The sequence below is a fragment of the Apiospora hydei genome (assembly GCF_038363865.1).
Source record: "Apiospora hydei strain CBS 114990 chromosome Unknown utg000005l_segment0_segment0, whole genome shotgun sequence".
Classification (NCBI taxonomy): Eukaryota; Fungi; Ascomycota; class Sordariomycetes; order Amphisphaeriales; family Apiosporaceae; genus Apiospora; species Apiospora hydei.
The window spans coordinates 963,454-984,837 of NW_027117364.1; the positions used below are offsets into that span (position 1 = coordinate 963,454).

The following is a 21,384-nucleotide window of genomic DNA, read 5'->3' on the forward strand; positions in this document are numbered from 1 at the left end:
ATTGACGCCCGTATTCCAATCGAGAGCGCCCTGCCCTTCCCCGTAACAATAGAACCACTGATAGAACCACCATTATCCCAACACCGGCACCCACAACTACGCGGCCCAAGCAGCACTGATCACTTTGACTGGAACCATGGCTTCAACTTTCGGGTAAGTAACCAAAAAGCACCCGCGCGCGAGTCGTGCACTTCCCCGTCGCAAATCCTCCCCAAAATACATATCCAAAAGTCGCAAATGCGATCGATCGTCGCGCGCAACCATCTTACTTTGCGCGCGACATCTTACCTGCATATGTAGTAGCTGGAATCTGAAACAATTGTACCCGGAAACCAAAAGCCCGCAATGAACTAACACTCGTACCTGTAGCCAACTCTTCTCCCTCCTCGTCCTCTTCCTCTTCGTCGGCGGCGCCGTCTTCGTCGGCTACCACATCTGGGCCAGCGTCGGCAAGATCCAGCAGTCCGCCGCCGACCGCATGGCGCGCAAGAACGTCGTCTTCACCAAGGACGGCATGCGCGTCGGCGTCAAGCAGATGGAGCAGGAGCGCTACGTCGACGCCACCCAGAGCTGGTTCGTCAAGGCCTGGAACATGGCCGCGCCCGCGCCCATCCAGACGGCCTCCGCGTCGTCTTCGTCCAAGGCCAAGGCCAAGAAGAGATAAAAGATTACACGGGAAAGCGCGCTGGGAGTAAATACTACAGCAGGATGGATGGGCATGGACGGGCGGGCTCGTAGGAAAGCCCGGGTGATACCAAGGATCCAGACGAAGTCCATATACCGGCACAGATCCAACAAAAAAAGGAGACATGGAGATGTGCGGCGGCTGGAAATACGGCTCATGGCACTGTAGATGCGCAGGCATTTATCAGATGTGATCAATGGGATGATCTACGGATAGAAATATCCTCGGCCTAACCAAAAATGCCTATAAAGTTGCTTGCGGAATGCTTTAAGCGAATAAACATATTGGGACTATCGGCCTCTCAGAAGGAGAGGATTCTTTTTGTCGTATACTCTACTTTCTTGAAAAATTCGGTTCATCGTCTGCAATGCGATTCGCAGGTCCTGGCTTTGACCAAGAGATTAGGGTGCTCCAATAACCCGTATTGATACAACCGACAGGATCAAAGCAGCTTAGATACGTTAGTATCGTTATGAACTACGCATATGTACAGATACAGATACACACGCACACATATATATATATACGACCGAGGTGGCTCCAAGGAAGATCCACACTGATAGGATGCTACGTATGTATATACGAGAAAGAACGACAATATACAGCTCTGAGTGACTGTTCTGAACCCCCCGATCATATACTGGCGAGTTCCAGTATTTCACCAAACCCCTTACTCCTTACCAACTCCACCCTGAGTGCGTATGTCAACAAAGCCCAGAATAAGGGGGAACTGTTTGCTTCAGTAGCTTCAAGTCCCAAATCTCCCATATCGCAGCCACTAAACAATATGAATGATAACATGAATAACGTCATGCTGGTCGTTTCAAGGTATCGTTACAAAACTCCATATCGAAAAATGGCAACCCCTTTTGGACATGCCGTCATAAGATTATCGCGCTAGTATCCATCCCGCCGAACATTTCAATATCCTGTCTCGCACGACAGATTGGCTTTTCTTATCTCTTAACAATGAGGTGCGGTAGGGATAGGGCTGGATCGTTCGGGGAGCTATGCGCAAACTTCATGTTAGCACGCGCTACAGACGAGCAGGGAGAGGGGAAGGGATACGTACCGTCAGCCAACTCTGAGCAACCCATTGCGTCTCGCGCGATGTCCTGGGACCGGCCGCCTTAGCCAACAGGTCCGCGCGACTCTGCTCGAACTGCTCCTTGTGCATCGCCTCGCGCTGCTGTAGCGGGTTCATGGTATAGCCCGGGGTCGGCGCTGTGGTGCGCGCCGACGTCAGCTTCTCGAAGTTGTGGGCGGCGCCGTAGGGGGGAGGCCATCAGACCATCGCGGCGGATCATCATGGACGGGATGCGGATTTGCAGCTGCGTGTTGGGTCGGTCGTGTTAGTATATATGATTCACGAGTTGTTTGGAAAGCAAAGAGAAGGGACGGCGGCGCATGAAACTTACATCAGCCAGAATGTGGGCGTATTTAACGCCGAGATCGTTGCCGATATAACGAAGTCGCCCGACCGTCCAGGCTCTTTGGTTATCGGTGGTGTAGTCCTGGCCCATGACACAGCTGAGCGGCCAAGTGAGGAAGTAGCCTGCCAGACTCTTGAGGGCGTCCTCCTCACCGCAGGCGAACTGACCGAGGTTGGCACGCTGGACGATGTGCGGCTTGTTCAGGTGCCACCCAAGATGGTAGGGGACCGAGGCGATGATGTCGGTGATGGTGTCCATGCAAGTGCGCGAGGCGGTGGCGTACTCGGGCGTCGTACGGAAGTCAATGGGCGCACACACCCAGGCGGCGCTGCGGACGATGAGCGAGGCCAGGATCAGCCGCGCCGTCCGGGTCATGTTCCAGACACTGGCGATGTAGAAATCCCGGTACACGTCAACGCGCCCAGGGTACACTTCCGCCTTGGAGTAGTCGCCGTTGGGCACGTTGTCCTCCCAGGCGACCGTCTTCCAGTGCCAGTGCTCCGGCACGTTCCGCATCCAGTTGACCGCCTCTTGGTCGACCGTCTGGCACCTCCGAATCATGTTGAGCATGATCTCGACGTTCTCGGGCGATCGAACCATGCTGTTCATCAATCGCGTGACTTCGGCGCGGAGCTCGCCCGTCTTGATCATGATCCGCTGGCAATCGCCGGCAGATTGGTCTTTGATGGCATCGGTAAGCCACCACTCGACGCCCATGATGGGCGCTTTTCCAGTCGTGAGCGTGTGGATAATCTGGTGCGTACCGTTAGTGATCCGCAATTTGAAATACTTCAAGCACAACGCCGAGCCATGCTGTGTGGAGGCATACCATCTGTGTGCGGACGGCGACGAAGAGCATGAGGCCATTCTTGGTTCTCAGCTGTTTCCGGCCTCGTTGCTTGACCAGCTGAATGGCCCCTTCGATGTGCGAGCCCCATGCCAGCATGCCGATTTGCTTCGCTGTGATGTTCTCGAAGAGACCAAGCAGTAGTACCGCGGCCAAGGTTGAATCGGTCTTTTGCTGTTCTGGGTCCCTCAACGCCTGGTTAGTCCCCATGAGCGCCTGCGTATATTCGTTGAGAGCCTTGTCGGCGAATCTATTCCTCGAAGCTGAGCGGTTGTTGATGAGCGCCATGGAGCAGGCGTTGAAGGCGTGCTGGAGATGGCTTTCGGGCCCTTCGGACTTGATCATGGGCACCAGGAAGTCCATGAATCCTCGGGTGCTCCCTTGCCTGGGCATGAGGACGAAGTTGGACACGAAGTGGCACGAAGCCTGCGTCTCTACCGGCACGTTCAGGGCGGGGATGATAGCCTGCTGCATTGGTGATTTGACCACTTCCTTTGCCACGACGGGATTCAGGGCGAAGGAGCCCTCCGAGCCCTCGCCGTCCAGCTTGCCGGCCTTGGCGAGAGCCTTCTTGTTGGCTTTGCGGGCCCTTCTTTCGGTGGCCTGGGTTTCATTCCGGAAGACTAAATCGAACTCGTCCTTGTAGCCAGGACATTGTCTCCGCGATTTGGCGCATTGGTTGCATGTCGGCTTCGTCTCGTCACACTTGATCCTCCTCGTGCGGCACATCTGACAGCCCCTCGAGGGCTTTCCACAGTAAACCATGTTGACTTCGCAATTTGGTGTAATACAGCAAGGCGAGTGTTGCTGGTTATGTAAGTAAGTATACGTGTGTATCCGTTGTGTGTGTGTGGGTAAGTATGCGTGTGTGTATTCGTATCCTTGGAACTTAGCGAATGAGAAGGCCGGTCCTTTTGAGTAAATTCGGAACGCCTGAAAGCGATGCCAAACTAATCCAGGCAACTAGCTGTTTTGTGGTTATCTGAACGATAGTGATGAGATGGTGCGTCGTGGCGACAGGGCCTGGCTGGCGATCACGTCGGCAATATGTAAGAACCCTGGGAATCAACCGATTATATATGCAGGGATATGAAACACAGAAGAAAACATATACGGAGAATACGATGGGCAGCGAAGCGAGTATGGCGAGCGAGCAGCGTCGTCCCAAGCCTAGTATCTCTGCACTCGTACTCGTAAGTACAGCGAGACCGATAAGGTTGCAATGATGTGACGGAGTATCGAGTATCTGGTGAAGAAAGAGGAGGAAAGGCCCTTGCAACGGTTACGCACGGATGAGGGTCGAGTAGATTAAAATGTGATTAAGGTCAGGTAAGGTAGCAGCGAGAAACGTCGTCCCTATTATGAATGACACCCTGCACACCCGCTTTTCGAAGAGCTGCCGGTTCGGCTGATGGGGCCTCGCAGCATATGTAGGGTGAAGCAATACCTGTAGGCCTTGCAGTACAGGGAAGGGGTAGGTAGGGTTGGTAGGTACCTAGCACTTGGTGGCCCTTTGGTAGGCATTGAAGGCATGTGCTACGTAGACTATGTACTTAAGGTATGTAGAGTGAGCAGCGGTGATCCTCGTTGGGAGCGAACAATTGTGGCATTGCCGGTATCCAATGGGGGAGAATGCAGAAACAAGAGCCGAGCAGGACGCATAGGAAATGGGCAGGTATTCGGTTTGAGAGGCGTTTCTCTGCAGGGCCAACAGGGCCAAGCCGTATTTCCCAGGATGGCCCGATGGAGCCCGCCAAGGCTGTCTTTTGATTCGGGGAGGTGCCCGCGCCACCGGATCGGGAACTCTGGCCTGCACGATCACCATCCACGACAAGCAGAGGAGGGAAAAGGGTGGAGAGGGTGAGTTGCATCAAGGCATGTTGCTTGTTGCTGCTGCTGCTGCTGCTGCTGCTGCTCATCGGAGGTCTCGTCACTCACTAGTGGTGGTTGGCCCTAGCCGAAACATGAGCTGCCCATCAGCGCAGTTGGGTTCCTGAACAAGAAGAAAGCACTGACAGGTCAAGTTCGAGAACGGAGAAGTGACCTCTCGAAGGACTAGTAGAGTTTCGGAAGACACCGGTGTCCAGACAGTTTTCTGCCAGTTCACGCTGGCGTCGGTCGGGGCGGTGGGTTGCGTTTCATGCGGACGGCAAGGCAATAATAATCAGAAAATCAATTCCCTTTTACCAATAGTAGGATGGGTCGGCAATGGTCCCAATTTTGTTGGCCTTTCTATCGAGGAGAGAGAGTGATATCTTCATTAAAAAAAAACCACACGACAAGTCCGGTACATGGATGGTTCTTGCTAAACTTCCGCCTGGCTGCCTGTCCATCTCCATTCACACAGGGCCCTTCAAGTGGAGCCGATGAAGCCAAGCCCAACGGAGCCTAGCCTGGGCTCCATGAACTGTCAGCAGCAGCTAAGAGCCTAAGACTCGGGCAAGGAGGAGGAGAAAGTCAGTGATCAGGAACGCTTTGATGATGTGTCAGGAGTCGTCGACTGTAGCCTGTGTGCAGTCGGCTGCTTTGGTACTGAGTATGACGGCGAGCGGGGGGCACCTGGGGCTGGACCAGCGAATGCCGAATCAATGGCCACAGGAACAGGAGCAGGGCAGGCAAGGCAAAGAGATCAAGCCCCGGCCACGCCCAGTCTTTTCTGCCGCCATATCGCGATTCGTACGAGAGTACTTTTGGTCCTGAAGCGGGCAAAGTGGGATGGCGTGAGGGTTGGGTTACATCGCTCGATGTCGTCAATGGACAGGACCAATTGGACACCAGCCGTATCCCGCAGGCGGCGCCGAGCTAGGTATTGACACCACAACAGGCGACCCCGGAACTCCCTTTGCATTTGTCCAGTCCAAGATCGCCTCAACATTATTCGACGATTCAGACTTTAGGGAAGCAAGAGATACCATGCGATAGTAGCAAGTAAGTAGTACATTGGCCATGATATCACAGGGGGCTCTGAGGACCCTGATAAATAAAACAAAAGTGCACCAGTAGCCGTGAGTATGGGTGTGTGTGTGTGTGTGACTAATAACGGACATTTTGCCTTCGATCCAGTCGCACAAGGTAGTCGCACAAATCTCACAGAACGCCTCTCCCCACGTCGCACCCGAAGTCAATTCGAGCGTTAGGCCGCGGGAAGAAGAACGGCATGTGCCACTGCGATAGTGACTGGGCCCCTCGTGATGTCGAGGAGCCCCCGCAGAGCACTTTGAGGGGCGGGATCCAAGGCTCCAAGCAGCCCTCACCCTGGCACGAAGTATGAATCGACACAGAACTATCGGAACAGAACCGCGGCCACCGGAGATCAGCAAGATCAACAAACTTTATGCTAAACTCGATCCCGCATGTTGCGACTATCGGTCGGTTGCCCCTGTTAGGGCTATCAAACTACATAACATGTAGGTATCAATTTAAGGAACCGGTTCCTGAAAGGCTATTGATATGCGCTGGCAGCGTGGGCGGCATGGTTCGTTTCGGCTGTCTTCCGTCTCGGGGTCCAATATCGGTTGCTGCCTACCTACCTAACTTGGGTGGGAGAGAGAAGGGTCTGCGGTGTCTGTTGACATGCATCGGGCGATTCATGCTTGCTTGCTCTGATAGCATTCAACCGACGAGTAAACATCAACGGGGGCACTTGGTTTTTTGGTTGGCCCCCGTGTCGTGTCGTGTCGTGCCGTGACAAATATTCTCCGCCGGACAATGATGCCGCAGCTGCTGTTGCTGCTATTTTTGACGTTTGTTCATTCATTCATTGCCAGGATTCCACCAGCCGAGGCTGTTTATTACAGGACCGGGGTAGGGCGACCTGCCAGATATAGTAATCTTTGAGAGGGCTGAGCTGCTTGGTGCCGAGGAGATAGAACATGGAAGCAGATCCCTTCTCGCACAATGCCATCGTCTCTTGGGGGTGTTTGAGAGAGTGTTCGTGTGTAGCCCACAAATTGTTTAAATCGACTTCAGGGTCCTTCACCTTTGTTAGGCTGATCTGCCGAGTCTGCTGCTAGTAGTAGATCCCGCGACCGGCCAAGCCTGGAGGCCAAACTCTCAGCTCGTCACGGCTGTGTCACTGCTTCTAGAGAAGAGGTACAGAAAACAAGGAGGGCCTAGAACTCAGGCGTCCGTCAGTCGTCGAAAGCTTGGAGATCGGATGGCCTGTAGCAGTTTAGTAGTGGGCAAAAACGTCCGGCAGATGAGAGATGAGGCCTGGCAGACGAGGTGATGGACGGCATCCCAATTGCCACCCTGTGATGTGATGTGCAGGACGATGCGAGTAATTGCTCTCGCATCACCTAGAACCTCCAGGGACTAATCATCTCAAATATCTGGGAGTTGGCCATGTTTTTTTTATATCTCGCGATGATGACACAGATCTTGGAACCCGGCCATGCAAGATTCGCGAGATCGATGCCAATCTCGACCGCGGTATATTTTTGGCAATGGTACCGGACCCGACCTGGTTGGCGTCGTTTTTGGTTGGCATGCCGCATCCATCCCACGTGAGTGTGAGACAGGCGTAAAAACCCCGACGACCAACCACTCTTTTCTTCATGCATTCGCGCTGCTGCTACTGCGCTGGAAACAATCCCCGAAATGCAGCAACGCGCCACGTCGAAGCAAGTCACGATTCCGCAAACCCAAGCTGGATCTGGACCGTCCATGGACGCCGGGATGATCCTGCCATGCCGACCGACGTAAATGCAACAGTCGCAACCTTAATCCCGTTCGGGTCAAAGCGCCGAGGCCCAGTCCAAACATTGAAGTTCGAACCTCGAGGAGATCAGTTTCAGGTCCCTCGCCGGCCACTAGCTGTCTAGCATCGTATTACTATATTCTTAGCCTTACAACCCATTCGTGGTTCAGGACCAGATTACTGCTATTGGCACTGCTTACTTGTCGGCTTATGATGCCGGGGGCATCAAATACCGGCCGAGGCTGCCCAGTGATCGCCAGCTTAATTGCGGGGGTGTCGATCCTGTCTGTCGACTTTGACGTCGAGTCCTGGCAAGATGCATTGCAGTAAAGGGGGCATGCACAGAAAATATCACCCACAGCACTCGATCCGTATATGCAACAACTGCTGCGGCTAGCTCATGTACGCTGTAGAGGGTACAAGGCAGGCAAGCCCTACCCCATCTGCAGGAGCATACGTGCAGAGGGGGAAAAAAAGGAAATATGATCTGTCGCAAGGCATATGCATATCCTGCCCCCTCTGATGGATGATACGACACGAGTGCATGCGAATCCGGCGAAGGATCGTGGGCTAGAGCTACGACACCCGCCAAGTTCTCCGAGCGAGTGGGCTGTATGCATGTGTATGTCTGCAGTTGGTGTGACACTGTATTCGTCACTATGCGTTGTCAATCTCTACCGAGTCTCCCGGCCACCGAGGATCTACTTGCTGCTGCTGCTGTATGCTGCAAGGCAGTGGTTGGCTTGGTGGGATCCAGCCTTCTAATCTGGGGATCGGGCATGGATGGATGCCTCCTTATCCCACTCTCCGTCAGGGTGTGAGGCTGAGTAAACAAAAGCAAATAACCAAGTCATGACACGACCCAAACAGATTGCGTAATATGTGAGCCGAGGGGAAACAGCAAGGGGTCTATTACCTACTAAGGAAGGAAGTTCAACATTAGGTATGCATGTATTGCCCTAACAAAAGCTGGGTACCGAGTAGAAAAAGTTCGAACCAAGCCCCAAGTTAAAGTTTGGTTCCTGGCCTCAAACCTGTCCCCGAACGCGCCATCCGTGATGACACCATCTGATTGTTCCTCTCCCAAGCATCCTAAGATCCCCAAGAGGGAGAGTGGACAGGATGATCGGGTGAGAAAGAGTGGGAGATGCAGAAAAAAGACGGCAGGGGATAGGGAGAACAGACAGAAGCTGTACGGAATATCAACCGACAGACTGGCTGATTGAGTAACCGTCTGGTTGGTCGGCTGGAAATGGGACAAGGAGTAGAGTGAGGGCGGGGGCGTGAGAAGAAGAAACGAGCAGAGAAGATAGAGAGAACCAACAAGAGTGTCGGAAACCTTAGCTCCCAGGCCAGGTCATGTCTTCATACTGGACAGTCCAGGAATACACTCTCTCCATTCGTGTACAGCAACAAACAAATAGCAGGACTGTGAGGGGCGATGAGCTAACCGAGGCGATCGGCTTTGCTTTTTGGCCTTATTTTCTCCTCAACCTGTTTTGCCTTGACAAAATATGCTAGAGAATCACACCGAACCACACGTGGAAATGAAACCTTCGCTGGGTATAGCACTGGGACAGGAGGTTGGACATGGATACCATGCTCCTGAAGGCCTGTGCGAGCCAACATTATGGATAGATAGAGGCGTGAGCATATGGTGGACACCGGGAACTTCGTATTCTCCATCATTAATATGGTACAATGAAGCTAACGTCAACAGGATCGTAGACCCCTATTCCTTGATATGTATCTTGTAGGGTATCTCGCAGTAATCCATACAAACCGAGCCCCCCTCGGCAACTTGCTTCCTTTTCCCCATAGACCGCCCACACCCCCTCCTCATGTCGCCCCCTTTACCTTGATTTTCTCTATCATATCCCCGCCTATCCTGGCAATCTCCGCTAGAATCGAAGCCCGATCGACCTCCAGGGTATCCCCGTTTCCTATGGGCTTGAAGGAGGCAGGCATCTCGACCTTGCGCGTTCTTTGGTCCAGCTCGGGGTTCCACAGGGCGGTGATGACATGGTCATCCTGCCCTCCATGGAAGAACACCAAGGCCGTGGAGTACTGTGACTGCAACGCTTGCAGCAGTGTGGTTGCAGGAGATTCTGCCAGTGGCAATATCGCCACCGTGCTCCGCTCACCCAAGTTCTTGTAGTGTGATTGTTTGGAGGCACCGTGCTCGCGTAAAATCGTCTTGAGGGCCTTCGGGTTGAGCGTGATCACAACGTCGTAATGCTTAAGCGAGGGTTGGAGGAGCAGTTTCAGATCGCCATTTGCGCGCACAAGCTCACAGACTGACCTGGCAAGCTTGACCATCTGGTTGGCGACAACACGAGACGGTCCATCACGTGTAAATGTAGTGCCGCTGGTATCGTGAGAGTCGGCAACGAACAAGACGGTCCGGTTGAAGCGAGGATCAAGCTTGCGGCACTCCTTGAACCGTGCAAAGATCGCAGAACGCTCTTCGGCCGTTATAGAGTCTGAGTGATCAACAACCAAGGGTTCTTCGGGCCAGTCCCACCGCGAGATGAGGTGCATCGTTCGCAGAAATCCAGTGAAAGCACTCGTAGGGGTTCTCCAGGGGAAAGGTTTGAGGAATGCTTGAAGCACCAGTAACTCGATCAGTTCCTCGTTGATATGCGAAGCTAACTTGTGGCAAGCGAACCACTGCTTTGTGAACCTGATGGCAGGAGACAAAGCTGGTAATCGTGTACACCAAGATGAGAGTGTCTGGGTATGCAGCGGTAAGTTCGTGTATAATCGTCTGATGATGGCAAGAGAAGTGGCTGCCTCGGCCTGGGTGTGACGATCCAGTTGCTTGTTGCGAGTTTGCATCTCAAGCTCTCGCTCTTCCGCATCGCTGCGCACACGGAGGCGGAAAGCAAACCCGTCCTCATATACAACATCAAGGAAAGCAAGATTATGTGTTTCGTTCAATGCTTTATCCAGTCCCAAATGCGTCTTGATCTCCTCCTTGGATTCTTCAAGCGACGAACCAATCTTTAGCAGGAAGGCGATTTTAAGTTTCTGGTTGGCAACCAGGTTATCGGTCCATTTTCCAGATGCCTCAAAGGAGATGACCACCTCCATGGGTTGAATGGGCTTTTCTGTGGTAGGGAGCTTCAACGAGGCATACCTCAGCTCCGGCCCTATGCCGGCAATCTGGTTGATATGAAGCGGTAGGTCTTGCAGTTCACGGAGATCATGCTCTAAGGTTCGGAAAGACTCCTTCGCTGCTTCGAAATACTGAGTGTCCGAAGGCGAGATACTTGCTTCCGCTCCGTATAATGAGACACTCTGGTCGTCCAAACCAAAGTGCAGCTGAGTGATATATCGAATGATCTGTTTGGGGATGTTGGCAGATGACTCCTTCGCCCATTCGATGCATTCGCGGATGCTTCCATCTTGGAAACGGCGGAGCTCCGACTTTTCGCCCCAGAACTCCTGGTACTTAGCAGCCTCCTTTTTCTGTTCGGCCTCTGGGCCAAGGTCCATCCGTCTAAAGGCGCTTGTTGGTTCGTAGATAACGCCAACCGCTACACTTCCTGACTGGGCCACTGTGGGAACTGAAGATACGGCCCAGCTGTCCACATTGGGCATGTAAATGCTGATCAAGAACGCCCTCTCGCCCAACGCTTTCTTCAAGACCTGATAAAGTTTTTCACTGAAATTCCAAGTGCGACCGTGGCAGTCTTGAGACTGGAATGTCTGAGTAGCTGACGGTAAGCTCAAATTGGCCTGTAAATCGTATATCTGCGACTTATCATGAACTTTGATGATGAATAAGGGGTCGAACTGGTCAAGAGAGTTGTCTTTCAACCCGGCAAGAGACCATTTAGCGAACTGCTGCAACAAATTTGCTGACCATGGTGCCATTTTCCAGAGAAGGTTGAGATTCCTTGTGGCATCGTACAGTACCGGTCCATCCTGCCGCATCGCATCTGGGTCGGAGGGGTGCGTGCCAAAGACTGCTGGCTTCTTCTGGAAATTGGTATTGGCAAGGTATTGGATGGTGGCCTTGATCAGCTGTGAGCTTCCTAGAGATTTAGACAGAAGCGGTTCTCCCTTGCGGCCTCCGCCAGATAAGAGAAGGGCGATGAGCACCGAAAATTCGAACGAGCCAAAGCCGCGTTGAGATATATCAGAGCCGAAGCCTCGCTGCTGTAACCAGACCCTACCCAAGATACAGGCGTCCTTGAACCCTGGGCAAGTCTTTCCAGTGCTATGCAACAACCGCAGATACGATTGATACAAGCCCTCCGCTTTCAGTGTTGCATTATAGAAAGGGGTCGGTGCCTGTGCCTCTTTCGAGTCATTGCCATTCCGGCGGACCGAGTTACTGGTTGGCCACAGCTTCGAAGTCGGGAATAGGTTTTCGGGTGCACACGGTATAACCCGAATCGCATACTTTCGGCTGGCTTTTGTTGGCTGGGCTACCAGAACTGGTAGTAACTCGTTCCCATGGAGGAACTGAAAATGGAATTCCATGGACTCCTTGAATTCCTTCTTAAGGCCGGCGCATACCGATGCTAGGTAGAAAGATCGCTTGTAGAAGTACCGAAGATCTCGGAAATCCTTATCCTGGAAGAGATCTGCAGGCATGACAACAATCATATCGATGGCGTGGGTGGCCTGTGTTCTAATCATGGTCCTGGTGACATAGCTTCCCACAACATTGATCTGGGCCGGCTTCGCGAATGCGAGTTTGTAGGGAGAATCTTTGGCTGGTCGCGGACTGGGGTAGGGAACCCGTATGCCATTTGCCTTTTCGAACTTGGCGGTGGCATCAGAGATCTGAGGGATGTTAGTAGGCGCAGATTAGTAGTATGTTCAGAGCTCATGGAACGTACGAGAGTAGGCCCCTGAGGCTCCAGGGCTTCGATGGTGGTCTTGAACTGGCCGAGGATGCCATCGACGCCATCGAATGGCTTTGCATAATCCTGCTGGACATCGAGGAGCAACTCCTCGGTCGCATCTGCAAAAGCACTGGCTGCCGGTGTGCTGGAGGTCCCAACGGGCACAAAAGGCCCATTGCCGAGCTTGCGCCTTTTTGCCGAGCTGTTCTCCATGGTGAGTGCTTTCTTTGTTGAAGATTGCTTCCCCGGCAGCAATATCGTTAGCTCTTTTCGGCGCGCATCTGCGAGATCGTCCTGCTCGCCTGAACTTTTTTGAGTATGGAGATCTTATCGCTTATCGATAGCCCCAATGAACTCGATTATGTGGCTTAGCTCCGAAATGTCACCCCGCCTTGCCCGCCTATGTGGCTCTCGCGCCATAGCTCTAGCGAGCTGTAAGTTCAAGTGTGGGGTTGAGAGTTGGAGATGGATTCACGGTTAAACAGTCATCCGCCAGAGTCACCTGAAGCAGGGGACCTGTAAATGTCCATCGAGAAATATGTAAATGCATACCGACGGGACGCATGGAAACATCGCTCGCTCCCAATGGCCTGGTGTTGATTGTTCGTAATGGAGATGCCATCTTTGCACCCAGTATCAGAGATCCAAATCTTCCAATCTCCCAAGCTGCGAAGCTACAAAGCTTCCCACCCACTTTCCGCTCGGCAAGAAAAGGTACGGGGGAAGACTCGAGAGTTCTCGGAATTAGCCTCGGAAAGCTCCCATCAGCTCTTGGGGCCAGGGCCAGGGCCGGGTAGCTGAGGGTCATCCTTTACCCTGCCGTTCCCAATGCCGAGCAGTCTTTCCGGGTCCCCATTCCAAGCGGATAGCTTCGCGTTGATGTTCCCGAGCGCGGAGTGCATAGGTATTTGCAGGGCTCAATATTTACACGCTGCTGGCTCGGCGTTGCAATCCAATGTTTCGTTTCGGTCGCAGCTTTTCCCCCGGGAATCTCTTCCATCTCTTATTGCTCCAATCGTGATCGAGTCAGAAATTCGGCCAAATATCTTCTCAGTTTATGTATCATTGCTCCAATTGTCTGTTCCGAGCTGTCGATATACGATATACCAACAGTAGCGCGACGTCACTCGCCCTGCCTGCCAATTCCCCAACACCCACATATCCGCCCGTACGTAGCCGTAGTGAGCCGCCAGAATGCCCTCAGCAGCGCTGTGCATGAGGACGCTGCGAGCGTACTCCAAGTACGGCTCTAACGTATGTAACTTTACGGTCATCTTGGAATAGAAAAATGAGGAGTATGTAACTTACTGAATGAGCACCAATTGACATCCCACTTCTGTCGCAGCATGCCCTCGTCCTCGCCAAGGCCTTCTCGGCCTCCGCCCGCCGCGCCGAGATCAACAAGGTCTACCCGTCCGCCACCGAGGCCCTGAAGGACATGAGGTCCAACACGACGCTGCTGTGCGGCGGCTTCGGCCTGTGCGGCGTGCCCGACACGCTGATCAACGAGGTGCTCGCGAAGCCCGAGATCACGGGCCTGACGGCCGTCTCCAACAACGCCGGCACCGACACCTCGGGCCTGGGCCAGCTGCTCAAGTCGAAGCAGATCAAGAAGATGGTCGCCAGCTACATCGGCGAGAACAAGACCTTCGAGTCCATGTACCTGACCGGCCAGGTCGAGCTCGAGCTCACGCCCCAGGGCACGCTGGCCGAGCGCTGCGCCGCCGGCGGCAAGGGCATCCCGGCCTTCTACACGCCCGCCGCCTTCGGCACCGTCGTGCAGACCGGCGACCTGCCCCTCAAGAACAAGGCCGACGGCACGCCCGACCAGTACTCGTACCCCAAGGACGTCAAGGTCTTCAACGGCAAGTCGTACCTGCTCGAGGAGAGCATCGCCGGCGACTACGCCTTCGTCAAGGCCTACAAGGCCGACAAGCTCGGCAACGTCCAGTTCCGCCTCGCCGCCAACAACTTCAACGGCGCCATGGGCCGCAACGCCAAGATGACCATCGTCGAGGCCGAGCACATTGTCGAGCCTGGCGAGATCCCGCCCGAGGCCGTCCACCTGCCCGGCATCTACGTCAAGCGCGTCATCCAGAGCACCACCGACAAGAACATTGAGAAGTACACCTGGGCGAAGGACGAGAACGACCCGGACGCCAAGAAGGCGCTCGGCTCCGGAGACACGGCAGCCAAGCGCGAGCGCATCGTGCGCCGCGCCGCCAAGGAGTTCAAGAACGGCATGTACGCCAACCTGGGCATCGGTATGCCCATGCTGGCGCCCAGCTTCGTCGGCCCCGAGGTCGAGGTCCAACTGCAGTCCGAGAACGGCATTCTGGGCCTGGGCCCCTACCCGCAGAAGGGCAAGGAGGACGCCGACCTCATCAACGCCGGCAAGGAGACGGTGACACTGAAGCCCGGCGCCGCCGTCTTCGGTTCTGAGGAAAGCTTCGGCATGATCCGCAGCGGTCGCATTAACCTCACCATCCTCGGCGCCATGCAGGTCAGCGGCACCGGCGACCTCGCCAACTGGATGCTGCCCGGTAAGGTCAAGGGCTTCGGCGGCGCCATGGACCTCGTCTCCAACCCCAGCGCCACCAAGGTCGTTGTCACCATGGAGCACACGGACAAGAAGGGCACGCCCAAGATCGTCAAGCAGTGTGCCTTCCCTCTGACTGGCCGTGCTTGTGTATCGCGCATCATCACTGAACTTGTAAGTCCACCGTGAATGATGACCGCCACTACGCCCCTATGTGTGGTGGCATGCGTAGTTGTTCTGGTACAAACTGACTAACATTTCAATAACAGGGTGTCTTCGACGTCGACTTCGCTCACGGCCTGACTCTAATCGAAATTGCGGACGGCGTGACGGTGGAAGAGATCAAGGCCAAGACGGAAGCACCCTTCACCGTTGCCGATGACCTGAAGCCTATGTTGTAAAAGTAAAGAAGGACAGACGGTTATTTTGTGTGTTGAATATCTGGTTATATATAGTAAGATCCCCAAGTAAAGAGGACAAGGGTACGGGTCTGACGAGGTAAGATGAGCAATGCCGAGATATACATACTGTAGCGTGATGTGGGAGCGAGAGAGGGGTTGATTATCAATGTAGCGTTTGATGTTTACACGGAGATATCAAGATCATTCATGCCACTTGATGTGACCAAAAGCTGACTATGCAATTTGTGCCACAAGACCTGATGCTGCAGGGAGCTCACTTAAATTCTAGTATACGGCATACGGCTCCCTCGTTCTCTGCCATCAAGCCAACAATCGAGTCCCTGCAACTATTGGTATCTCAACGTATTTCGGATGTCCTATTTCTCTAAATGGTGCTACATTAGGCAGCCTTTGCAATAATTCAAGAATCTCAAGTATCTAACAGAGACGACCTAGGTCTTTGTCGTTCTGTTCATTGCTCGCTATCAAGCCTTGTGGTATCATATCGTTACTCATTACAAAATGCTTTGATCTCGGCCTCCCATGTAAAGTGCGGCTCTAGGCCATCTTCTTTCCTCTCCCCTCACTCTTAGATCTCGCTCTTTCTCGTCGAGAACTGGCATTTTGGCCATCAGTGACTTCCTAGTCTTAAGCGGGTATAGAGACAGGTACCATCTATCGGTGCCCAACACTTTTTTCCTTGGTATTCCAGACCAATTTACTTTCACTTGCCTTCCGCTGCTTCTCCTCTTCCTGGTTTCGGTATAATATCTCCCTTCCCCTTCGGATTTCAAAGGAGAGAGTAATGGCTTGCCGCGCTGACCGAGAACGGACAAAACTCAGCCAGCTCCCACGACCCAGAGCTCGACACCCAAGATGTCGAACTTTATGCCCTCGTCACTTAGCGGGGTGTTGCCAAAGGTGTCGCAGGGCCCGCTGTGGCCGCGGCTGAAGCCATCGTCGAGCCAGAGCCCGAAGTTGGCGCCCTGCCCGCCACCGACCGACAAGAACTTGGTCTCGCAGAACATGCAGTAGTCATTAGCGCCCGTGTAGGCGAAGTTCTGGAACCGAATCGAGTGCTGCTGCTGGGCCGCCGCCGACGCCACCGTGGGCGAGGGCAACTTGTTGGTGCTGGGATCGGTGGCGCTGGGCGCGAGGTGGTGCCCGTTCTCGATTTCTTCTATGGATGCATCGGCGATGGTCGTGGAGCGCGTGCCGAGGAGGTCGGTGGTATCGGCGGAGGGGGAGGCGGGAGCGGGACGTGGACCGAGGCTCGCCAGAGGAAGCACTCGCCGGTGCCGAAGTAGGAGGATGCGGGATGAGGTGCTTCGGTGAGGTATGCGCCGAAAGTCTGTCGCAATCATCAATGTTAGCTACCGATCGTTGTCCACTTCCTTTCCAAGAGTGCTGCCGCTGCTGCTTGTCGTGATGCTCCATGGGTGTGGATTGTGACTTACTCCTTCACTTCCGTCGCGAACCACAAGCACAAAGCCTACCCTCCTCCCGCGATAGTCGTCGCACAGCTTATATAACGTCGACAAGGAACTCCCGTGCTGGTACAGACTATACACGAGGTTCCAGTCCTCGCCGATCTTGAGGCGCTCCGGCAGGAACGTGCGGATCTCCTCGGCGATGCCCCGGCTCAGCAGTCGCTCATCCTGGGGAGTGTCGTCGGCATAGCCCGTCAGGTTCAGCGGCTCGAGGCTCGGCAGCCCTCTAGGCGATGGCTGGCGCCGCGGTGACCGCATCGGGGTGAAGGGGTCGTGGATGCCGTCGCCACCGCCATGCTGCACCGTTTGCGGGAACGTGTTCGCGTGGTGCGGGTGCTGGAAAGCGTTCGGGTCGGCCGAGGAGATGCGGCGCCACAGACCGGATATGGCGGAACTGAGGCCGTAGGCGCTGGAGGAGGACGGGGAGATGGGCGTGGTGATGCCGGAGGATGGTGGCGAAAGGTCGATCAGGCTTTCTTCGGAGAGCGGGGCCGGTCTTGCTTGGGGACGGCTCATGGTCGCGTGTGTATGCAAAAACAGCGGTCGACAATGATACCGAAAAGCTAATCTTTTGCGTCCTGGCCCTCAATTGTCGCAAGGATGGACCTCGATATAGGACAGGACAGGACGGTGTGGGGGTGTGTTGTCCTCGAGGCAGTGTTCAAGGGATAATCCTTTATTTGCATGTGCTGTACGCAGTGTAGCATAGGTAGGTAGGTACTTATTAGGTTGACCAAGTTGGAGATGGCTTTGTGCTGCGGTCGCTACCTAACTCTAGGCGGCTGCGGAGATGCAGGTACAGCGGAGCTTCTCTGAACGTTGTTGAGCCAGCTGAAGGTGGGGCGACGGTGACCTGACGAGGTTATATCAATGCCAGGCAAGGAATGTGGTAATAGTCACCGCTGAATCGGGTGGTGGGCTTCATTGATGGCCAGGTAGGCTAATGAACGTGTCGCAAAGGGCAGGCAACCCCAAACTGAATAACAAAGCAAATGCAATGGGCGTGTGTATCAATGCGCCGTTGTCCTTTGAGGGGCAAACTTCTAAAGTTGGCAATCGGAACGGATTGGAAGTTGTACAGAGGGAAATGGGCGCGAATTGAGCCTGTTCCATTCGCATGGGTCTTCAAGGCCTACGTAATCGCCTATGAGTGGGTGCGATCATAGCTAGATCATATGCTGGATCTGGTAGTCGACGGGATCAAGTCTCGGTAACGATGACTATCTTTTTAGTCAATACATGCTCCTTGCAGCCTTGTCTCTGAAGAGAACATGCCATGCTGGGATTTCCATTACAAACAGAGCCATGGAATGAATGACTTGGCTTTCTGAGACCGAGACATTTGACCTCACACTCCATGAGCGTTGTGATCCTGAACACACCGTCTCTACGCATCCCTGACTTTCTAAAACTTGAGCTTCCTTGCTGCTAGTTCATAGGCAATGCAGCAACATTACTCAGTTATTTTCTGATTAGTAGACTACTACTTATATTTTCCTATTTATAGTCATGTCGTCTGAAGATATCTACCTAGGTATTCATATATATTTGTCCCAGCGCAACTAGCTGGCTCGTGAATGACTGTATACTTACTCACACTGCCTTCTGAAAGTACTTGTGGCATTTTAGAACTTGCTCAAAATCGCAGTATGCTTCCAGGCGAGCCAAAACTCTTTTCATTCCTCGATAACCACTAACAAAAGCAACTCAAAACATTGGTCGGATAACCACAGCATTGATATAGCCCATATGGCTGAACCAGGGCTGAGGACAGACCTGGCGGGACTACAGGCAAGTGTTGAGCGCGGGCTCCAGTTATTCTACGAGAATGCCGAGGTCCTGAACAGGACTCTCTCTGCACTACTCGGCACGTAAAGGGATATGTACATAGGAACTATCATGGATGCGGTGCTCAGAGCCTTCAATTCGATTGCGCATTGAATTTGGTAATTCCCTCCCATATGCCTTCGGGACTTGGCTTCTCCGCACAAACATCGGGCTCGTACCCAAACGTCCGCTTTAGATAGTCCCTCGTCGTAGGACCAATTGTAGCGATAAACGTAGACCTCTGCTGGGGCAGGTCACCTACCTGGCCTCTTTCGCCGAGCATATCCAGCCCTCGGAGCATGCTATCGCACCCCGTCGGTGAGAAGACAACAACCCAACGTCTGGTGCGATCCGACGTCTGCCGTAGTACCTCTTTGAAGTCCTTGGGGAAGGACTCCATGACCCCCGTACCATAGACCACGGTCTCGGTGACGTCTATGCGCTTGTCGGCAGCCAAAGCAGGGTCCATCAACGTCTTGGGGATGATGTCTCGCCGCTGCTCGCCAACGAGAAACAGCAAAGGCGGCTTCGTGGGCCGATCCGAGTACCACTCGCCGTAATGCTCCAAGATGAAATGGGCGAGGGCATCACCGTTCCCGGTGTGCTCGCCAAAGATCTGCAAGGGAGGCGATTGGTGGATAGCCTTCAACGCCCGGGTCGTCGCAGGCCCAACGCTATAGAACGGCACATCTTGTAAGTGAGGCCAGGACTCATCCCCTACACCTCAAAGTAAGCTACATGTTCCTTGGGCTTGCAGGCCTTCACGCGGAAATCAACATACCTTGCCCCTCTCCCACAAGCTTGCCAAAAGCCTCGACTGCTCTTTGAGAGGTGAAGATCAAGCCACCAAAAGAGGCATCGTGGCTCTTGTTGATTTTCCTGTTCTGCAGGAGCTCCCGGACAACCTTCAAGCCATCCTCCTCGAATTGGTGCTGCAGCACGGGAACAAAGGTGGGTTCGAAATCGAAACCGTCCCGCGGGGTAGAGAAGAGCTCCTGGTATGCATCGGTAGGGCCTGACTTGGTCTTGAGCAACAAGACGGGCGTTCGCTGTTCGGTTCCAGCCATGACGGACAGTGCACTTACGCAAGTCTCTCAAGATTCACCGTAGAGTCGTGCAATAACAAGCTTGAGTGCAATGGCGGCTCTCTGTCCCGGGCCCTGGGAGTCTGGGACCTGCATAATAAGACGTAGCTCGGCATCTGGACAGGACGGAGGGGCCGAGGGGCAGCACCCAAGAGCTTTATCGATAAAAAACTTAGCAGGGGACAGGGGTCTTTTCCTAGGAACGGACGGGAATCGTTCTAGAAGCAGGCGCAAAAGCCGATGACAAATTCGCATTAGCGACCGTCGCGACCTGTACGTACGGTGTTCTTTCTTGCTTCCGACTGTCACGACCTTGTATTTCGCGTAGCGCATTCGATTCTCTTCTTGATTTAGCGCCCTAGACTACATCAAAATGGCGGTAGACGGAAAGGAAGGCTCCGGCGCAAACTCGTCCGCAGGTGGAAGCATTGATCCCAAAAAGCTGCCTCCGGGTGTCGTCCTCGGCAAGGATGGTAAACCGTAAGCCGGCCCCCCTCCCCTGCTTCACTCGCATTGGGCCTTCTTTTTCTGACTACTGCGCAGCTGCCGCGCCTGTTCGTCCAAGATGGCCTTCTCCGCCTTCATCTCGCAACAAACGAAACCGAACCAGAAATCGAGCAGCGGCGCGATACCGGGCATGATGGCCGGCATGATGGCCGGTGGTGGAGCCGGCGCCGCCTCCGCGAAGACCAACACCAGCACTTCCTCCTCTCCGTTCACCCCCGCAGCGATACCGAGCCGGAGCGACTGCCCGCCGGACGTCGAGGAGTTGGGGAGGTCGACTTGGACGCTGCTGCACTCGATCGCGGCGACGTACCGCCCGCCCGCCCCTCCCCGACGGAGCAGACGGACCTGCGCAGCTTCATGGGCGCCTTCTCGCGCCTGTACCCGTGCTGGTCGTGCGCCGAGGACTTCCAGAAGTACATGGCCAAGCAGCAGATGCCCGTCGGCAGCCGCGACGAGTTCGGCAAGTGGCTGTGCGAGGCCCACAACGCCGTCAACCGCAAGCTCGGCAAGCAGGCCTTCGACTGCGCGCGCTGGGAGGAGAGGTGGCGCGACGGCTGGAAGGATGGGCGGTGCGACTGAATACGAGGCCTTTTGCTAGATTTGGGACTCGCGAGAAAGCGAATGCATTAGATTGGCGTTTGGTATAAGGGTTGGGAAATTTCGCCCCTCATAGCATGTACATTTGACGATCTCCAATTATTGACGTTTATAGAGGCGCACATGTCAACACAAGGACAAATACTATCTACGCCTGAGAAGAATTGTGGTGTGCTAACGAACAATTATATACCCCAACCTCCAGGCGGGACACTGCTGAGATTGCAGTAGCGAAATATCAAGACAAATTCCAGGGTCAACCAGCGTATCATTTGAGGCCATGTGCAATGCCGGGAGCTTCAAGAAACGGACAGCTTTAGAGGTAGACAGTTGATAGCTCATCGATCGCATTTGTAATGATGGCTTTGAAACTGGGTAAAAGCTACCGTAAGAGCCGAATACGGCATCGATGAAA

General features: G+C 54.1%; 7 protein-coding genes across 7 annotated transcripts; 3 read left to right on the forward strand and 4 right to left on the reverse strand.

Annotated features, from left to right (window-relative positions):
* Nucleotides 1-136: 136 nt before the first annotated feature.
* On the forward strand, nucleotides 137-664 carry PG997_005790 (uncharacterized protein; the record flags this gene model as incomplete). The annotated part of the gene is made up of 2 exons (XM_066810105.1): nucleotides 137-153; nucleotides 370-664. 2 exons carry the CDS (start codon nucleotides 137-139, stop codon nucleotides 662-664), a joined length of 312 nt encoding a protein of 103 aa, XP_066669028.1.
* Nucleotides 665-1,706: 1,042 nt separating this feature from the next.
* PG997_005791 (uncharacterized protein) lies at nucleotides 1,707-3,730 on the reverse strand (the record flags this gene model as incomplete). Its single annotated transcript, XM_066810106.1, has 4 exons — nucleotides 1,707-1,721; nucleotides 1,758-1,931; nucleotides 2,104-2,871; nucleotides 2,948-3,730. 4 exons carry the CDS (start codon nucleotides 3,728-3,730, stop codon nucleotides 1,707-1,709), a joined length of 1,740 nt encoding a protein of 579 aa, XP_066669029.1.
* Nucleotides 3,731-9,503: 5,773 nt separating this feature from the next.
* On the reverse strand, nucleotides 9,504-12,736 carry PG997_005792 (nrap protein; the record flags this gene model as incomplete). The annotated part of the gene is made up of 2 exons (XM_066810107.1): nucleotides 9,504-12,461; nucleotides 12,518-12,736. The coding sequence occupies 2 exons, from the start codon at nucleotides 12,734-12,736 to the stop codon at nucleotides 9,504-9,506; spliced, it is 3,177 nt and encodes a 1,058-aa protein (XP_066669030.1).
* A 981-nt stretch (nucleotides 12,737-13,717) lies between these two features.
* Nucleotides 13,718-15,463, forward strand: PG997_005793 (coenzyme A transferase; the record flags this gene model as incomplete). The annotated part of the gene is made up of 3 exons (XM_066810108.1): nucleotides 13,718-13,777; nucleotides 13,869-15,236; nucleotides 15,332-15,463. The coding sequence occupies 3 exons, from the start codon at nucleotides 13,718-13,720 to the stop codon at nucleotides 15,461-15,463; spliced, it is 1,560 nt and encodes a 519-aa protein (XP_066669031.1).
* An 839-nt stretch (nucleotides 15,464-16,302) lies between these two features.
* Nucleotides 16,303-17,469, reverse strand: PG997_005794 (oxidation resistance protein 1; the record flags this gene model as incomplete). The annotated part of the gene is made up of 2 exons (XM_066810109.1): nucleotides 16,303-16,836; nucleotides 16,921-17,469. The coding sequence occupies 2 exons, from the start codon at nucleotides 17,467-17,469 to the stop codon at nucleotides 16,303-16,305; spliced, it is 1,083 nt and encodes a 360-aa protein (XP_066669032.1).
* A 1,405-nt stretch (nucleotides 17,470-18,874) lies between these two features.
* PG997_005795 (uroporphyrinogen-III synthase) lies at nucleotides 18,875-19,847 on the reverse strand (the record flags this gene model as incomplete). Its single annotated transcript, XM_066810110.1, has 2 exons — nucleotides 18,875-19,497; nucleotides 19,562-19,847. 2 exons carry the CDS (start codon nucleotides 19,845-19,847, stop codon nucleotides 18,875-18,877), a joined length of 909 nt encoding a protein of 302 aa, XP_066669033.1.
* A 391-nt stretch (nucleotides 19,848-20,238) lies between these two features.
* PG997_005796 (uncharacterized protein) lies at nucleotides 20,239-20,951 on the forward strand (the record flags this gene model as incomplete). The annotated part of the gene is given in 3 exon segments (XM_066810111.1): nucleotides 20,239-20,345; nucleotides 20,409-20,579; nucleotides 20,594-20,951. The coding sequence occupies 3 exon segments, from the start codon at nucleotides 20,239-20,241 to the stop codon at nucleotides 20,949-20,951; spliced, it is 636 nt and encodes a 211-aa protein (XP_066669034.1).
* Nucleotides 20,952-21,384: the final 433 nt, after the last annotated feature.